The sequence below is a fragment of the Salvelinus sp. IW2-2015 genome, unplaced genomic scaffold (assembly GCF_002910315.2).
Source record: "Salvelinus sp. IW2-2015 unplaced genomic scaffold, ASM291031v2 Un_scaffold5932, whole genome shotgun sequence".
In the NCBI taxonomy this organism is placed as follows: domain Eukaryota; kingdom Metazoa; phylum Chordata; class Actinopteri; order Salmoniformes; family Salmonidae; genus Salvelinus; species Salvelinus sp. IW2-2015.
In genome coordinates this window covers 5,877-23,680 of record NW_019947197.1, presented here as the reverse complement: position 1 = coordinate 23,680, position 17,804 = coordinate 5,877, and the positions used below count along the sequence as shown (strand labels likewise).

General features: G+C 44.2%; 1 protein-coding gene and 3 long non-coding RNA genes across 12 annotated transcripts; 3 read left to right on the top strand and 1 right to left on the bottom strand.

Moving 5' to 3' along the window:
* Nucleotides 1–573: 573 nt before the first annotated feature.
* Nucleotides 574–7,527, top strand: LOC112078596 (circadian locomoter output cycles protein kaput). Of its 4 annotated transcripts, none has more exons than XM_070442097.1 (3): nt 574–949; nt 1,386–1,549; nt 7,393–7,527. In XM_070442097.1, exons 1-3 carry the CDS (start codon nt 746–748, stop codon nt 7,523–7,525), a joined length of 501 nt encoding a protein of 166 aa, XP_070298198.1. In that variant the 5' UTR covers nt 574–745; the 3' UTR covers nt 7,526–7,527. The 4 variants fall into 4 exon arrangements, 3 of the variants coding, with proteins under 3 accessions (XP_070298198.1, XP_070298197.1, XP_070298196.1); XM_070442096.1 differs by having other exon boundaries at nt 576–967; nt 1,401–1,549; XM_070442095.1 differs by having other exon boundaries at nt 576–967.
* Nucleotides 7,528–8,011: 484 nt separating this feature from the next.
* LOC139026820 (uncharacterized) lies at nt 8,012–10,262 on the top strand. The gene is made up of 2 exons (XR_011478763.1): nt 8,012–8,108; nt 8,154–10,262. It is a non-coding gene; the product is annotated as an uncharacterized lncRNA (long non-coding RNA).
* Nucleotides 10,263–12,755: 2,493 nt separating this feature from the next.
* LOC139026819 (uncharacterized) lies at nt 12,756–16,368 on the top strand. 6 transcript variants are annotated; one of them, XR_011478758.1, is made up of 6 exons: nt 12,756–12,889; nt 13,090–13,121; nt 13,323–13,997; nt 14,110–14,371; nt 14,452–14,472; nt 14,586–16,368. It is a non-coding gene; the product is annotated as an uncharacterized lncRNA (long non-coding RNA). The 6 variants fall into 6 exon arrangements; XR_011478762.1 differs by having other exon boundaries at nt 12,756–13,121; nt 14,586–14,794; nt 14,878–16,368; XR_011478761.1 differs by having other exon boundaries at nt 12,756–13,121; nt 13,323–13,877; nt 14,201–14,371.
* Nucleotides 16,369–16,696: 328 nt separating this feature from the next.
* LOC139026818 (uncharacterized) lies at nt 16,697–17,357 on the bottom strand. The gene is made up of 2 exons (XR_011478755.1): nt 17,057–17,357; nt 16,697–17,004 (listed from the first exon to the last, which is right to left on the bottom strand). It is a non-coding gene; the product is annotated as an uncharacterized lncRNA (long non-coding RNA).
* Between the last annotated feature and the right edge of the window lie 447 nt (nt 17,358–17,804).

Below are 17,804 nucleotides of genomic sequence, written 5' to 3'. Positions count from 1 at the left end.
GAGATATACAGACCCCATACAGGTAGAAGATATACAACCCCATACAGGTAGTATATACAGACCCTTACAAGTGGAGATATAGAGACCCATACAGGTAGGATATATACAGACCCCATACAGGTAGGAGAATATAACCCCATACAGGTAGAGGGTATATAGACCCCATACAGGTAGGATTATACAGACCCCATACAGGTAGGAGATATATAGACCCCAAACAGGTAGGAGATATACAGACCCCATACAGTAGAAGATATACAGAACCATACAGGTAGGAATATATACAGACCCTGTACAGGTTGGTGATATACAGACCCATACAGGTAGGATATATACAGACCCTGTACAGGTTGGAGATAGAGACCCCATACAGGTAGGATATATACAGACCCCATACAGGTAGGAGATATATAGACCCATACAGGTAGAGGGATATAACCCCATACAGTAGATAATACAGACCCCAACAGGTAGGAGATATATAGACCCCATACAGGTAGGATATATACAGACCCCATACAGGTAGGAGTATACAGACCCCATACAGGTAGGAGAATATACAGACCCCATACAGGTAGGAGATATACAGACCCCATACAGGTAGGAGATGTATAGACCCCATATAGGACCAGCTACACAGAGCACAGCCTCCAGCCATACAGGTAGGATATACACACAGACAGACAGATCTGCACAGACACACTGAGACCCGTACGATTGACAACTGTTGTTTCCGTGGTGATAGATGTTCGTGCAGCAGCCTGGCGGAGCGTTGAATGTCCAGCTGCCTCAGGTGGGGGTGGTGCCACAGGGAGCAGTTCTGACCAATCAGGTGCAGCAGACTGTCCTAAACCCCGCCCATACAGGAAGTCAGCTCACCATTCAGCAGCAGCAGACGCCTCCCCCTCAACAGAACCTCCAACTGCAGCAAAACAACTCTCTCGCTCAGGTATTCAGCCAAGCAGTGGTATGTTCATATTATCTTTATGAAACATTATGTTGGGTGGTTTTTTATGTTATGGTAGCTTCTGTGTACTATAGGTTATTTAGTTGTTATGTCCATATTATCGTTATGAAACATTATGTTGGGTTGTTTTTTTTAATGTTATGGTATCTTCTGTGTATTATATGTTATGTTATTTAGTAGTATGTTATTTAGTTATGTTATGTTATTTAGTTATGTTATGTTATTTAGTTGTTATGTTATTTAGTTGTTATGTTATTTAGTTGTTATGTTATGTTTTGTTAAGTTCTGTAATATAATCACCATGGTAATAGATGTAGCTGAACAGCCACAGTGTTAGACCTGTCTTATCAATGACATCATCTTTGTGCGAACCTGCTCTCTCTGACATCATCTCTGTCTGCCCTGTGTCTCCCTCTAGGTCCAGCGTCAACAGCAGCAGCAGCAGCAGCAACAACAGCCTGTCTATAACATGATCATGTCCCAGCCCGGCCAGCCCAACCTACTACAGATCAGTACCAGTCTACCACAGAACAACACACAACAGGCTGTAGCCACCTTCACACAAGACAACACTCAGATACAGTATGTAAACACACACACACACACACACACCCATACTGCAGCCACACACACACACACACACACACACACACACACACACAACACACACACACACACACACACACACACCATACTGAGGCACGCACACACATGTGCGCGCACACACACCACACACACACACATTACTGAGGCAGACACACACACACACACACACACACACTGATTACATATTGAACAGGTCTCCTCTCTCCAGGTGTCTGGTGGGCCAGCAGTACTGATTACATATTGATCAGGTCTCCTCTCTCCAGGTTCTGGTGGGCCAGCAGTACTGATTACATATTGATCAGGTCTCTCTCTCTCCAGGTGTCTGGTGGGCCAGCAGTACTGATTACATATTGATCAGGTCTCCTCTCTCTCCAGGTTTCTGGTGGGCCAGCAGTACTGATTACATATTGATCAGGTCTCCTCTCTCTCCAGGTTTCTGGTGGCCAGCAGTACTGATTACATATTGATCAGGTCTCCTCTCTCTCCGGTTTCTGGTGGGCCAGCAGTACTGATTACATATTTGATCAGGTCTCCTCTTCTCCAGGTTCTGTGGGCCAGCAGTACTGATTACATATTGATCAGGTCTCCTCTCTCTCCAGGTTTCTGGTGGGCCAGCAGTACTGATTACATATTGACAGGTCTCCTCTCTCCAGGTTTCTGGTGGGCCAGCAGTACTGATTACATATTGATCAGGTCTCCTCTCTCTCCAGGTGTCTGGTGGGCCAGCAGTACTGATTACATATTGATCAGGTCTCCTCTCTCTCCAGGTTTCTGGTGGGCCAGCAGTACTGATTACATATTGATCAGGTCTCCTCTCTCTCAGGTTTCTGGTGGCCAGCAGTACTGATTACATATTGATCAGGCTCTCTCTCCAGGTTTCTGGTGGGCCAGCAAGTACTGATTACATATTGACAGGTCTCCTCTCTCTCCAGGTTTCTGGTGGGCCAGCAGTACTGATTACATATTGAACAGGTCTCCTCTCTCCAGTTTCTGGTGGGCCAGCAGTACTGATTACATATTGATCAGGTCTCTCTCTCCAGTTTCTGGTGGGCCAGCAGTACTGATTACATATTGACAGGTCTCCTCTCTTCCAGGTTTCTGGTGGGCCAGCAGTACTGATTACATATTGATCAGGTCTCCTCTCTTCCAGGTTTCTGGTGGCCAGCAGTACTGATTACATATTGATCAGGTCTCTCTCTCTCTCCAGGTTCTGTGGGCCAGCAGTACTGATTACATATTGATCAGGTCTCCTCTCTCTCCAGGTTTCTGTGGGCCAGCAGTACTGATTACATATTGATCAGGTCTCCTCTCTCTCCAGGTGTCTGGTGGGCCAGCAGTACTGATTACATATTGATCAGGTCTCCTCTCTCTCCAGGTTTCTGGTGGCCAGCAGTACTGATTACTATTGATCAGGTCCCTCTCTCTCCAGTTTCTGTGGGCCAGCAGTACTGATTACATATTGATCAGTCTCCTCTCTCCAGGTTTCTGGTGGGCCAGCAGTACTGATTACATATTGAATCAGGTCTCCTCTCTCTCCAGGTTTCTGGTGGGCCAGCAGTACTGATTACATATTGATCAGTCTCCTCTCTCCAGTGTTCTGGTGGGCAGCAGTACTGATTACATATTGAACAGGTCTCCTCTCTCCAGTTTCTGGTGGGCAGCAGTACTGATTACATATTGATCAGGTCCTCTCTCTCCAGGTGTCTGGTGGGCCAGCAGTACTGATTACATATTGATCAGGTTCTCTCTCTCCAGGTTCTGGTGGGCCAGCAGTACTGATTACATATTGATCAGGTCTCCTCTTCTTCCAGGTTTCTGGTGGGCCAGCAGTACTGATTACATATTGATCAGGTCTCCTCTCTCTCCAGGTTTCTGGTGGGCCAGCAGTACTGATTACATATTGAACAGGTCTCCTCTCTCTCCAGGTTTCTGGTGGGCCAGCAGTACTGATTACATATTGATCAGGTCTCCTCTCTCCAGGTTTCTGAGTGGGCCAGCAGTACTGATTACATATTGATCAGGTCTTCCCCTCTCCAGGTTTCTGGTGGGCCAGCAGTACTGATTACATATTGAACAGGTCTCCTCTCTCCAGGTTTCTGGTGGGCCAGCAGTACTGATTACATATTGAACAGGTCTCCTCTCTCTCCAGGTTTCTGGTGGGCCAGCAGTACTGATTACATATTGATCAGGTTCCTCTCTCTCAGGTTCGTGGGCCAGCAGTACTGATTCATATTGATCAGGTCTCCTCTCTCCAGGTGTCTGGTGGGCCAGCAGTACTGATTACATATTGAACAGGTCTCCTCTCTCTCCTGGTTTCTGGTGGCCAGCAGTACTGATTACATATTGAACAGGTCTCCTCTCTCTCCAGGTGTCTGGTGGGCCAGCAGTACTGATTACATATTGATCAGTCTCTCTCTCTCCAGGTGTCTGGTGGCCAGCAGTACTGATTACATATTGAACAGTCTCCTCTCTCTCCTGGTTTCTTTGGGCCAGCAGTACTGATTACATATTTGATCAGGTCTCCCTCTCTCCAGGTGTCTGGTGGGCCAGCAGTACTGATTACATATTGAACAGGTCTCCTCTCTCTCCGGTTTCTGGTGGGCCAGCAGTACTGATTACATATTGAACAGGTCTCCTCTCTCTCCAGGTTTCTGGTGGGCCAGCAGTACTGATTACATATTGAACAGGTCTCCTCTCTCTCCAGGTTTCTGGTGGAGCCAGCAGTACTGATTACATATTGTTCAGGTCTCCTTCTCTCCAGGTTTCTGGTGGGCCAGCAGTACTGATTACATATTGAACAGTCTTCCTCTCTCCAGGTTTCTGGTGGGCCAGCAGTACTGATTACATATTGATCAGGTCTCCTCTCTCTCCAGGTTTCTGGTGGGCCAGCAGTACTGATTACATATTGAACAGGTCTCTCTCTCTCCAGGTTTCTGGTGGGCCAGCAGTACTGATTACATAATGATCAGGTCTCCCTCTCTCCAGGTTTCTGGTGGGCCAGCAGTACTGATTACATATTGAACAGTCTCCTCTTCTCCAGGTTCTGGTGGGCCAGCAGTACTTGATTACATATGAACAGGTCTCCTCTCTCCAGGTGTCTGGTGGGCCAGCAGTACTGATTACATATTAACAGAGTCTTCCTCTCTCTCCAGGTTTCTGGTGGGCCAGCAGTACTGATTACATATTGAACAGGGTCTCCTCTCTCTCCAGGTGTCTGGTGGGCCGCAGTACTGATTACATTTGATCAGGTCTCCTCTCTCTCCAGGTGTCTGGTGGGCCAGCAGTACTGATTACTATTTGATCAGGTCTCCTCTCTCTCCAGGTTTCTGGTGGGCCAGCAGTACTGATTACATATTGATCAGTCTCCTCTCTCTCCAGGTTTCTGATGGGCCAGCAGTACTGGATTACATATTGAAACAGGTCTCCTCTCTCCTGGTTTCTGGTGGGCCAGCAGTTACTGATTACATATTGATCAGGTCTCCTCTCTCTCCAGGTTTCTGGTGGGCCAGCATACTGATAACATATTGAACAGGTCTCCTCTCTCCTGGTTTCTGGTGGGCCAGCCAGTACTGATTACATATTGATCAGGTCTCCTCTCTCTCCAGTTTCTGGTGGGCCAGCCAGTACTGTTACATATTGATCAGGTCTCCTCTCTCCAGGTTTCTGGTGGGCCCAGCAGTACTGATTACATATTGATCAGGTCTCCTCTCTCCAGGTTTCTGGTGACCAGCAGTACTGATTACATATTGATCAGGTCTCCTCTCTCCAGGTTTCTGGTGGGCCAGCAGTACTGATTACATATTGACAGGTCTCCTCTCTCTCCAGGTTTGGTGGGCAGCAGTACTGATTACATATTGATCAGGTCTCCTCTCTCCAGGTTTCTGGTGGGCCAGCAGTACTGATTACATATTGATCAGGTCTCTCTCTCCAGGTTTCTGGTGGGCCAGCAGTACTGATTACATATTGAACAGGTCTCCTCTCTCCAGGTTTCTGGTGGGCCAGCAGTACTGATTACATATTGAACAGGTCTCCTCTCTCCAGGTGTCTGGTGGGCCAGCAGTACTGATTACATATTGAACAGGTCTCCTCTCTCTCCAGGTTCTGTGGGCCAGCAGTACTGATTACATATTGACAGGTCTCCTCTCTCTCCAGGTTCTGTGGCCAGCAGTACTGATTACATATTGATCAGGTCTCCTCTCTCTCCAGGTGTTCTGGTGGGCCAGCAGTACTGATTACATATTGATCAGGTCTCCTCTCTCTCCAGGTTCTGGTGGCCAGCAGTACTGATTACATATTGATCAGGTCTCCCTCTCTCCAGGTTTCTGGTGGGCCAGCAGTACTGATTACATATTGAACAGGTCTCCTCTCTCCGGTTTCTGGTGGGCCAGCAGTACTGATTACATATTGATCAGGTCTCCTCTCTCTCCAGGTTTCTGGTGGGCCAGCAGTACTGATACATATTGAACAGGTCTCTCTCTCCTGGTTCTGGTGGGCCAGCAGTACTGATTACATATTGATCAGGTCTCCTCTCTCTCCAGGTTCTGGTGGGCCAGCAGTACTGATTACATATTGATCAGGTCTCCTCTCTCCAGGTTTCTGGTGGGCCAGCAGTACTGATTACATATTGATCAGGTCTCCTCTCTCCAGGTTTCGTGGCCAGCAGTACTGATTACATATTGATCAGGTCTCTCTCTCCAGGTTTCTGGTGGGCCAGCAGTACTGATTACATATTGATCAGGTCTCCTCTCTCTCCAGGTTTCTGGTGGGCCAGCAGTACTGATTACATATTGATCAGGTCTCCTCTCTCCAGGTTTCTGGTGGGCCAGCAGTACTGATTACATATTGATCAGGTCTCCTCTCTCTCCAGGTTTCTGGTGGGCCAGCAGTACTGATACATATTGATCAGGTCTCCTCTCTCTCCAGGTTTCTGGTGGGCAGCAGTACTGATTACATATTGATCAGGTTCTCCTCTCTCCAGGTTTCTGGTGGGCCAGCAGTACTGATTACATATTGATCAGGTCTCCTCTCTCTCCAGGTTCTGGTGGGCCAGCAGTACTGATTACATATTGATCAGGTCTCCTCTCTCTCCAGGTGTCTGGTGGGCCAGCAGTACTGATTACATATTGAACAGGTCTCCTCTCTCTCCAGGTTTCTGGTGGGCCAGCAGTACTGATTACATATTGATCAGGTCTCCTCTCTCTCCAGGTTTCTGGTGGCCAGCAGTACTGATTACATATTGATCAGGTCTCCTCTCTCTCCAGGTTTCTGGTGGGCCAGCAGTACTATTACATATTGACAGGTCTCCTCTCTCCAGGTTTCTGGTGGGCCAGCAGTACTGATTACATATTGATCAGGTCTCCTCTCTCTCCAGGTTTCTGGTGGGCCAGCAGTACTGATTACATATTGATCAGGTCTCCTCTCTCTCCAGGTTCCTGGTGGGCCAGCAGTACTGATTACATATTGAACAGGTCTCCTCTCTCTCCAGGTTTCTGGTGGCCAGCAGTACTGATTACATATTGATCAGGTCTCCTCTCTCTCCAGGTTTCCCGGTGGGCCAGCAGTACTGATTACATATTGAACAGGTCTCCTCTCTCCAGGTTCTGTGGGCCACAGTACTGATTACATATTGATACAGGTCTCCTCTCTCCAGGTTCTGGTGGGCCAGCAGTACTGATTACATATTGATCAGGTCTCCTCTCTCTCCAGGTTTCTGGTGGGCCAGCAGTACTGATTACATATTGAACAGGTCTCCTCTCTCTCCAGGTTTCTGGTGGCCAGCAGTACTGATTACATATTGATCAGGTCTCCTCTCTCTCCAGGTTCCCGGCGGGCCAGCAGTTGGTGACTAAGTTAGTGACAGCTCCCATGGCATGTGGAACGGTTATGTGCCGACCTTCTGTGTTCATGGGACAACGGTCATCGCTTACAACCCCTTCGGAGGGCAGCAGGTAACACACACAACACACACCACACACACACACACAATTCATACATGTATACACACACTGTCACCCCCTAACACCTTAACCCTACCTCTCTCCTATCAGGTGGTCAGACTCTGACCCTCCAGGCAGCCCAGCCCCAACAGACCCAGCCTGACAGCCAGACACAGACGGCTGTAGTGGCACAGAGTAACCAACAGGGGGCGCAGCAGTTTTTGTACAGGTAACCTCTAGTTTCAACAGCACAGTTCTAACAGGTAACTCTAGTTTCAACAGGTACCTCTAGTTTCACAGTTAACTCTAGTTTCAACAGGTAACTCTCGTCAGTTTTCAACAGGTAACCTCTAGTTTCAACAGGTAACCTCTAGTTTCAACAGGTAACCTCTAGTTTCAACAGCACAGTTCTAACAGGTAACCTCTAGTTTTCAACAGGTAACCTCTAGTTTCAACAGGTAACTCTAGTTTCAACAGGTACCTCTAGTTTCAAACAAGCGTCTGTTTCTACAGGTAACCTCTAGTTTCAACAGCGTCTGTTCTAACAGGTAACCTCTAGTTTCTAACAGGTAACCTCTAGTTTCAACAGGTAACCTCTAGTTTCTAATACAGGTAACCTCTAGTTCTAACAGGTAACCTTCTAGTTTTCAACAGGTAACCTCTAGTTTCAACAGGTAAACCTCTAGTTCATACAGGTAACCTCTAGTTCTAACAGGTAACCTCTAGTTTCAACAGGTAACCTCTAGTTCTAACAGTTAACCTCTAGTTTCAACAGCCATAGACAGGCAGTGCACAGAGGATGGAGTGTGATATGCGATGGATTAGGACTGAGTCCAAAATGGCACCCTCTTCCCTATGGGCCTGGTCAACAGTAGTCTCCCTATGTAGAGAATCTGGTGTCCATTTCAGAACAACCCCGACTTCACAGTAGCAGCAGTAGTTCCTACATGTAACCAGCGAGAGCAGTGTGGGGCCAGAGTCAATAGGACAGAGGCAGAATGGATGCTATCTGTCTTGCCCTGATCCTAGATCTGTGACTAAGGGGAATGTCTACCTGGAGCGTATTAGAGTTTTAAGGGATTTCACAGTGTTCTAATCATAATGTATAGAGTCACTTCTATAGTTCTAACCATAGAATTAGAATACCGGTCTAATCCATTCTCTTACTTCCCGTAACCAGGGCACCCGTCTTCTCCACGGCAACCAGCAGCTGATCCTCCAGGCAGCGTTCCCCATGCAACAACAGCAACAGGCCTTCGCCCAGGTAACACAACAACAACAGTCTCACAACCAGAGGCATCGGCTACAGCTGAAACCACAGCCACAGAAACAACCCAAAGGCCCGCCTTCGCACCGGACTGACAGCTCCAGCAGCCAAGCACAGTAGGCCTGGGCGACCCAGGCGTCCAATCAGACKCTATGACCTGAAGGCTGAACCAATCAGAGGTGTGGAGGGGTGTCCTGGATTGTGTTGTGTGTTTTTCTAATGGAACTACGGTGTTGGAGTCACCCAACCCCCCCTCCTACCGCCCCTACCAATATAGCTGCTGTGTTGCCCCCCTCTATCTTCCGCCATAACAAACTGAATTATGGGTAACGGTGAGGGTGGCCAGCCCTTCCTCCTAGAAAGCTACTAACTGTGCAGGGTTTGGCTCCGGCTCTGCTCTAACACACCTATTCAGTTGCTCATCAGGACCTTGATGTTCAGCTAGACTGAATCAGGTGTGTTGGTTAGCGCAGGGCCGGAACAAAAGCCTGCAGTCAGTAGATCTTCAGGAGGAGGTTTGACCCCACCTGGATTACACCTTCCTGAGGAACTCCTCATCACCATGGTGACAATAGTACGGACCGGAACCATCGGAACCCTGTATCCCATAGCAACCAGGAGGARCGTTGTTGTTTGTGCGTTGGAGGAGAGACAAACTCGGTGTCCGTGGAAACCCAGTAGAACTCTGCATTGCCACGGTAACGAGAGACTCCAAAAGGARSGTTGTGGTGATGGACTGACTCTATGGGTCTGTACAGKACAGACGTGTGTAACATAACAASAAAAYATGTAAATAYYCATTWWAGCTACAAGGGGAAAAAAACGGAAATTAGTATTTTATATGATTGCATGGGTTAAATAACTGTACGTTTTTATTAGTAACTTTTGACAAAATGACTTTAGACTTTATTCAGTGTTTTCCTGGTCCGTTCCTGGTCAGTTCCTGGTCAGATATGAGGTGACAGACGTTCAGCTAGTATGAAGAGAGCCTCTCTCTTCCACCTAAAAGTCTTCGGCCCTGTTCCAACACTTTAGAAAATGCTTTCCTCCCTTCCTGCGGTTAGCAAAGTAATTCAGTTAAGGGTGTGTTTTATTTGTGTTGGAACGTGGCCCCCGGAGAGAGAAACGTTTTTWAAAAGATGTTGTGTCACCGTTGGTTTAATGGACGGGCTTGGGTTCTAGTGGAATGCTGGAATATGTTGTTTTTAAACTCAACATTTTTTTAGACTCAACATTTTTAAATGTTTTATCAGAACAACCACGTCTGATCCAATCAAATCATGACGACCAAACAGACAGACGGGTAAATACAGTTTAAACCAGACCAGGGGTGGGCGATATTACCTAGCCTCGTCCCAGATCACTTTGGTCTTGTGTTGGCTCAGTTGGTAGAGCAAGGCACTTGCAACCCCTAAGGTTGTGGGTTTGACTCCAGCTAGAGCCGTCTATACGTACGGATGACTGACTCGTAGCTGCTTTGGAAGAAGATGATCTGCTGAATTTTTCTATATGAATGGTGCTCTCTTACCAACTTGACAACACACAGTTCTGGGACCATCTGTAACGGGTTTAGTTATTCCAAGTGCCAATAGTCTCACCACACAGGGTCAGTTGATATATATATATATTTTAACAAAGAGGTATATATATTTCCAGAAGTATATGACCCTTCTATCAAGAATACTGCATGTATATAGAATGGATTATTTTTTAATGATTGACAGAGTCGTATTATACATAACAGACAGTATATATTTAACCTGCCCGTGATATTATAACAATGAGGTCTAACACAGTAAATTACATAACAGTATATCTACCCCATGATATTTAAACACTTAATGAGGTCTAACAACAGTAACATTACGACAGTAAATCTCCCCCATGATATTATAGACACTTATATGAGGTCTAATACAGTAAATTACAGACTAACAGAAGTAAACTACCATGATATTTATACACTTAATAGGTTCTAACACAGTAAATTACAGAATAACAGACAGTATATATTTAACCTGCCCGTGATATTATAACAATGAGGTCTAACACAGTAAATTACAGACCTACAACTATCTCCCCCGTGATATTATAACACTTAATGAGGTCTAACACAGTAATTACAGACCTACAGACAGTAATCTCCCCATGATATTATAGCACTTAATGAGGTCTAACACAGTAAATTACAGACTACAGACAGTAATATCTACCCATGAATATTATAACTTAATGAGGTCTACACAGTAAATTACAGACCTACAGACAGTATATATTTAACCCTCCATGATATTATACAACTTAATGAGGTCTAACACAGTAAATTACAGACCTACAGACAGTAAATCTCCCCCATGATATTATAACACTTAATGAGGTCTAACACAGTAATTACAGACCTTACAGACAGTAAATCTCCCCATGATATTATAGCACTTAATGAGGTCTAACACAGTAAATTACAGACCTACAGACAGTAAATCTCCCCATGATATTAAACACTTAATGAGGTCTAACACAGTAAATTACAGACCTACAGACAGTATAATATTACCTCCATGATATTATAGCACTTAATGAGGTCTAACACAGTAATTACAGACCTACAGACAGTAATATCTCCCCATGATATTATACACTTAATGAGGTCTAACACGTAAATTACAGACCTACAGACAGTAAATCTCCCCCATGATATTATACACTTAATGAGGTCTACACACAGTAAATTACAACTACAGAAGTAAATCTCCCCCATGGATATTAAGCACTTAATGAGGTCTAACACAGTAAATTACAGACCTACAGACAGTATATTCTACCCCATGATATTATAAACTTAATGAGGTCTACACAGTAAATTAAGGACTACAGACAGTATATTTATCCCCTCATGATATTATAGCACTTAATGAGGTCTAACACAGTAATATTACAGACCTACAGACAGTATAATTCCCCCATGATATTATAACATTAATGAGGTCTAAACAGTAAATTACAGACATAATCTCCCCCATGATATTATAGCACTTAATGAGGTCTAACACGGTAAATTACAGACCTACAGACAGTATATATTCCCCTCATGATATTATAACATTAATGAGTCTAACACAGTAAATTACAGACCACAGACAGTATCTCCCCATGATATTATACACTTAATGAGGTCTAACACGGTAAATTACAGACCTACAGAATAGTAATCTCCCCCCATGATTATTTAGCACTTAATGAGGTCTAACACAGTAATTTACAGACCTACAGACAGTAAATTCTCCCCATGATATTATGCACTTAATGGGTCTAACACGGTAAATTACAGGACCTACAGACAGTATATACTTTAACCCTCCTGATATTATAAGCACTTGAGGTCTAACACAGTAATAGAGACCTAAGACCAGTAAATCTCCCCATGATATTACATTAAAAAAATGTCAGCCCCTCACTTAATGAGGTCTGACACAGTAAATTACTGACATTACAGACATACAACCAGTATATATTATACACTTAATGAGGTTAACACGGTAAATTACGAGACCTACATCTCCCATGATATTATAGCATTAATGAGGTCTAACACAGTAAATTACAGACCTACAGACAGTATATCTACCCCATGATATTATAACACTTAATGAGGTCTAACACAGTAAATTACAGACCTACAGACAGTATATCTACCCCATGATATTATAGCACTTAATGAGGTCTAACACAGTAATTTACAGACCTACATGACACGTAGAACTACTCACCATGATATTATACACTTAATGAGGTCTAACACAGTAAATTACAGACAGTATATCTCCCCCATGATATTATACACTTAATGAGGTCTAACACAGTAAATTACAGACCTACATACAGTATATCCCCCCATGATATTATAACACTTAATGAGGTCTAACACAGTAATTACAGACCTACAACAGTAATCTCCCCATGATATAGACACTTAATGAGGTCTAACACAGTAATTACAGACCTACAGACAGTATATCTACCCCATGATATTATAGCACTTAATGAGGTCTAACACAGTAAATTACAGACCTACAGACAGTAAATCTCCCACATGATATTATAACACTTAATGAGGTCTAAACCAGTAAATTACAGACAAGAATTATCTCCCCGATGATATTATAGCACTTAATGAGGTCTCACACAGTAAATTACAGACCTACAGACAGTAAATCTCCCCATGATATTATAGCACTTAATGAGGTCTAACACAGTAAATTAAAGACCTACAGACAGTAGTAATCTCACCCCATGATATTATAGCACTTAATGAGGTCTAACACAGTAAATTACAGACCTACAGACAGTATATATTTAACCCCTCCATGATATTATAGCACTAATGAGTCTAACACAGTAAATTACAGACCTACTACGACAGTGTATATATTTAGCACTTAATGAGGTCTAACACAGTAAATTACAGACCTACAGACAGTAAATCTCCCCCATGAATATAGACCTTATTAAGTGCTATTACACAGAGTAATTACAGACCTACAGACAGTATATTATTATAACACTTAATGAGGTCTAACACGGTAAATTAGAGACCTACATCTCCCCCATGATATTATAGACACTTAATGAGGTCTAACACAGTAATTTACAGACCTAGCTTGTTTGAATCTGAATGTGTGTGTGTGTGAGTATGCGAGTGTGTGTTCTTGTCCATGTGTTTACCTCTAGACATTGTGTGTGTTTACATTATGTGTGTGTTTACATTGTGTGGGTTTCCCCCTGTGTCTTATACTCTAACTTCCTTATTCAAGGATCCACAATTTGCTGAATGGTCTCCCTCAGGAATAAAACCTCTGTGTCCCAAATGGGACCCTACTCTCCTATTGGCTCTGGTCTAAAGTAGTGCACTATATAGGACTAGGGTCATAGGGCTCGGTCTAAAGTAGTGCACTACATTAGGACTAGGGTGCCATTGGAGAATCGGCCAAGGACTCAACAGACATGCATCTATCTGCTCCAGTGTACACAGGCTACTGGCAATCACAGGCCTCACATGGGGCCCAATCATAACCCGACATCTGCACATGCTCAGTCTCTCCAGGCCAGACAGAACACGTCACATGCTCAGTCTCTCAGGCCAGACAGAACACGTCACATGCTCAGTCTCTCCAGGCCAGACAGAACACGTCACATGCTCAGTCTCTCCAGGCCAGACAGACACGTCACAGCATCAGCAACCGTCACATGCTCAGTCTCTCCAGGCCAGAGCACTAATGTACAGTCTAGCCACACTCACTGCTCAGTCTCTCCAGGCCAGACAGTCAAGCCATCAGCGTCACATGCTCAGTCTCTCCAGGCCAGACGAAACGTCACAGCTCAGTCTCTCCAGGCAGACAGAACACGTCACATGCTCAGTCTCTCCAGGCCAGAACGAACACGTCACATGTCAGTCAGGAGGAGATGGAAATTACCGATATAACCATTCCTCTGGTGCGTTGCTTTTCTGGTTATTAGGGACGAATCAACAAATCACACTCATGAAAAAAAAATCGAATTTTACATCACGGAAATGTAAAGAGTTAGCAGGTCTTGTCAGTCAGTTGATATTTGACCCAGTCTGGTCAGTTGATTTTGCCCAGTTCAGTGTCAGTTGATATTTGACCCAGTCTGGTCAGTAGTCTTGATATTTGACCCAGGTCTGGTCAGTTGATATTTGCCCAGGTCTGGAGTAGTCAGTTGATATTTGACCAGTCGGTCAGTTGATATTGACCCAGGTCTGGTCAGTTGATATTTGACCCAGTCTGGTCAGTAGTCAGCAGTTGATATTTGACCCAGGTCTGGTCAGTAGTCAGTCAGTTGATATTGACCCAGGTCTGGTCAGTAGTCAGTCAGTTGATATTTGACCCAGGTCTGGTCAGTCGTTCGGTCGGTAGTAATGTAACAGTGAAGCCATATCTAACAGTAAAAGCCTTGGACAGGAGGAATGGTTGTTTGGAAAAAGGACTTCCCAGATTGTCTGTGATTTTGTCTTGGAGAGCAGAGTGGAGAGGGTTTGTTAGTACACTATGTGTGTGTGGTAGACTGGTACTGATCTGTAGTAGGTTGGGCTGGGTTTGTCTTGGAGAGCAGAGTGGAGAGGGAGAAAGTGTGCGCATGCATTTGGTCATTTCTCCTCTTCGTTTTGTTCTACTTCCTGTATCACACGGGAACAGACAATCAGTTCATGCGTTCCAGTAACGATGACGACCAGTGAATATTCTAGAATCTTCCTTTGTGTTTGTGCCGGTGATGATGAGAGAGAGAGAGAGATGCAGCCCTACGTGAATACATGTTAGTGTGAGACTGAGCGTTGTGTCACAACAACCACCTCCACTGTGTTCCTGTGGATTACACACCAAGGTATTAATGCTTAGACTGACGGGGGGCTTCATGGGGAATCCATTACCTATGAAGCTATGACAAAGTGTGTCTCACTCTCACACAGACACACACTTTGACACCACAACCCTTTTGACACACATCCCTCAGCAAATCCAGGTCCTTTAGTTTTTGTGTTTTGTGAGTTTTATTGCTGAAAAAATGCGCCTGTTAAACTGTTGTTGTAGTGTTTCCACATGACTGATAGACACCCAGCCCAGAGAATGTACCGGAAAGACTTAACGTAGGTACCCTGTTTGACTGTGTCCCAAATTACACCCTATTCCCTATATAGTGCACTACGTTTTGTCCAGAGCTGGTCTAAAGTAGTGCACTATATAGGGAATAGGGTGGGACGTAGCCATTCTGCTGTAGAAGAGAAACAGGCTGTGTAATGAAGTGGTTCAATCATGTTCCATTTATAGTTGGGCGGCAGGGTAGCCTAGTGGTTAGAGCGTTGGATTAGTAACCGAAAGGTTGCAAGTTCAAATCCCCGAGCTGACATGGTAAAAAAATCTGTTGTTCTGCCCCTGAACAAGGCAGTTTAACCCACTGTTCCTAGGCTTTCATTGAAAATAAGATTTGTTCTTAACTGACTTGCCTAGTTAAATAAAGGTTAAAAAAAAATATGAGAATCAAGTTCTGAAATTCTATGTTCTGATTCTATGCTTCCGTTGTTCTGATGTACCAAGCAGTTCTGTTTGGAATGTTCTGAATGTTGGACCTGAACGGTGTTTCTTCACCTGCATCGTGGACATGCTGGATTTGTTTTGCTTTGAAAACAGACACCAGAAACGTGACGACAGGAAATGGGACGTTATGTATTATTCATGTGAATACCATTGATAGACTGAAGCCCAACTGATATTTCACCACACCGTGGTAGTTTCTAGAACTAACTGTTATTTCACCCTATCACACTAGTTTTAATGTACACTTACCAGGTAACCCCAACTAGTTTACTGTACACTTACCAGGTAACCCCAACTAGTTTACTGCACACTTACCAGGTGACGTCCAGCAGTGTAAATGGCGTGCATCTCCTCTTCCTGTCACCAGCTGTGTTCTCCCTCTCTCCCAAAGCAACATGGAAACATAGTGTTTCCTGTATTCTAAACCCTCCTCCTCCCTTTCTCCCTCGGTCAATATGAAAATAAAACCCCATTTTACAAATGCATTTATTGTTGGTTGTGTGTGTTTGTTGTCATTTTGTTCAAGGCTTCCTTTACAGGAGCAGTGACAGCCTCCACTGGAACACTGTATGTACCTGACCTGACTGTATGTCCTGAGGAGACCCAGGTGTACACACACACACACCATACCATATCACAACACACACACACCATACCATATCACAACACACACACACCATGCCATAACACACACACCAAACCATACCACAACACACACCATACCACAACACACACACACCAAACCATGCCATACCACAACACACACACACCATACCATAACACACACACCATGCCATAACACACACCATAGTTCCAGTACTTTCTTTATTACAAGTCAACCAACTGTATCAAAACATCCTCAGCCTCCAAACCATTCAAGGTCCCGTTACAGAAGAAGCACGTTTTTACATGGCATCATTCATCACAAAAATTCTCTGCATAAAAGTGTTAGTAAAAACCAACGCACACACACACTATTAACAAAAAACAAACCCTAAAAGCACATAAAGCTAAAGTTAATGTATTTACACATGAAGAGTTGGTTTCCAGACAGATCCTCTCCTGGTTCTATGTTTCCCAGACAGATCCTCTCCTGGTTCTATGTTTCCCAGACAGAGCCTATCCTGGTTCTATGTTTCCCAGACAGATCCTGGTTCCATGTTTCCCAGACAGATCCTGGTTCTATGTATTCACTACAAATCTGACCTCATCATGAGGGGCCGCAGTGGCTCACTGGTCTGTGTTCCCACGTTCATAAAATAAAACTTTATAGAGTTAACCTCTTGCAATTCCAGACAGTTTGCCGTAGGGTGGAGAGAAATATTTGCAGTTTAAAAAAATATATAATATCTGAGTGAGAGTGACAATCAAAATTAATGGGGGCCCCCGGTCGGTAATGAGACCATAATTACTACAAGTTTAGATAGCTGGCTAGACTCATTTACCAATCGTATTTTTTATTTTGCAGACATGGGCTACAATGTATTATTCCAGTTTAGGTGCAAATTAGATTTTGGCCACTAGATGGCAGCAGTGTATGTGCATTTTCTTTGACTGATCCAATGAATCATTGCATTTCAGTTCAAAATGTTGTATCAAGTCTGCCCAAATGTGCCTAATTGGTTTATTGATACATTTCATAACTATGCAACTCTCCTCAAACAATAGCATGGTATTGTTTCACTGTAATAGCTACTGTAAATTGGACAGTGCAGTTAGATTACCAGGAATTGAAGCTTTCTGCCCATATCAGATATGTCTCTGTCCTGGGAAATGTTCTGATGATGATAGTGTATACTGTATATGAACAGCTGTGTTAGTAGATATACATACTGTACGTGTCAGTTCATACTGTATAGATACTGGCTCTAATATTGCATTAAATCACCATTTTATTTTCAGCGGGCGATCTCTTTTAA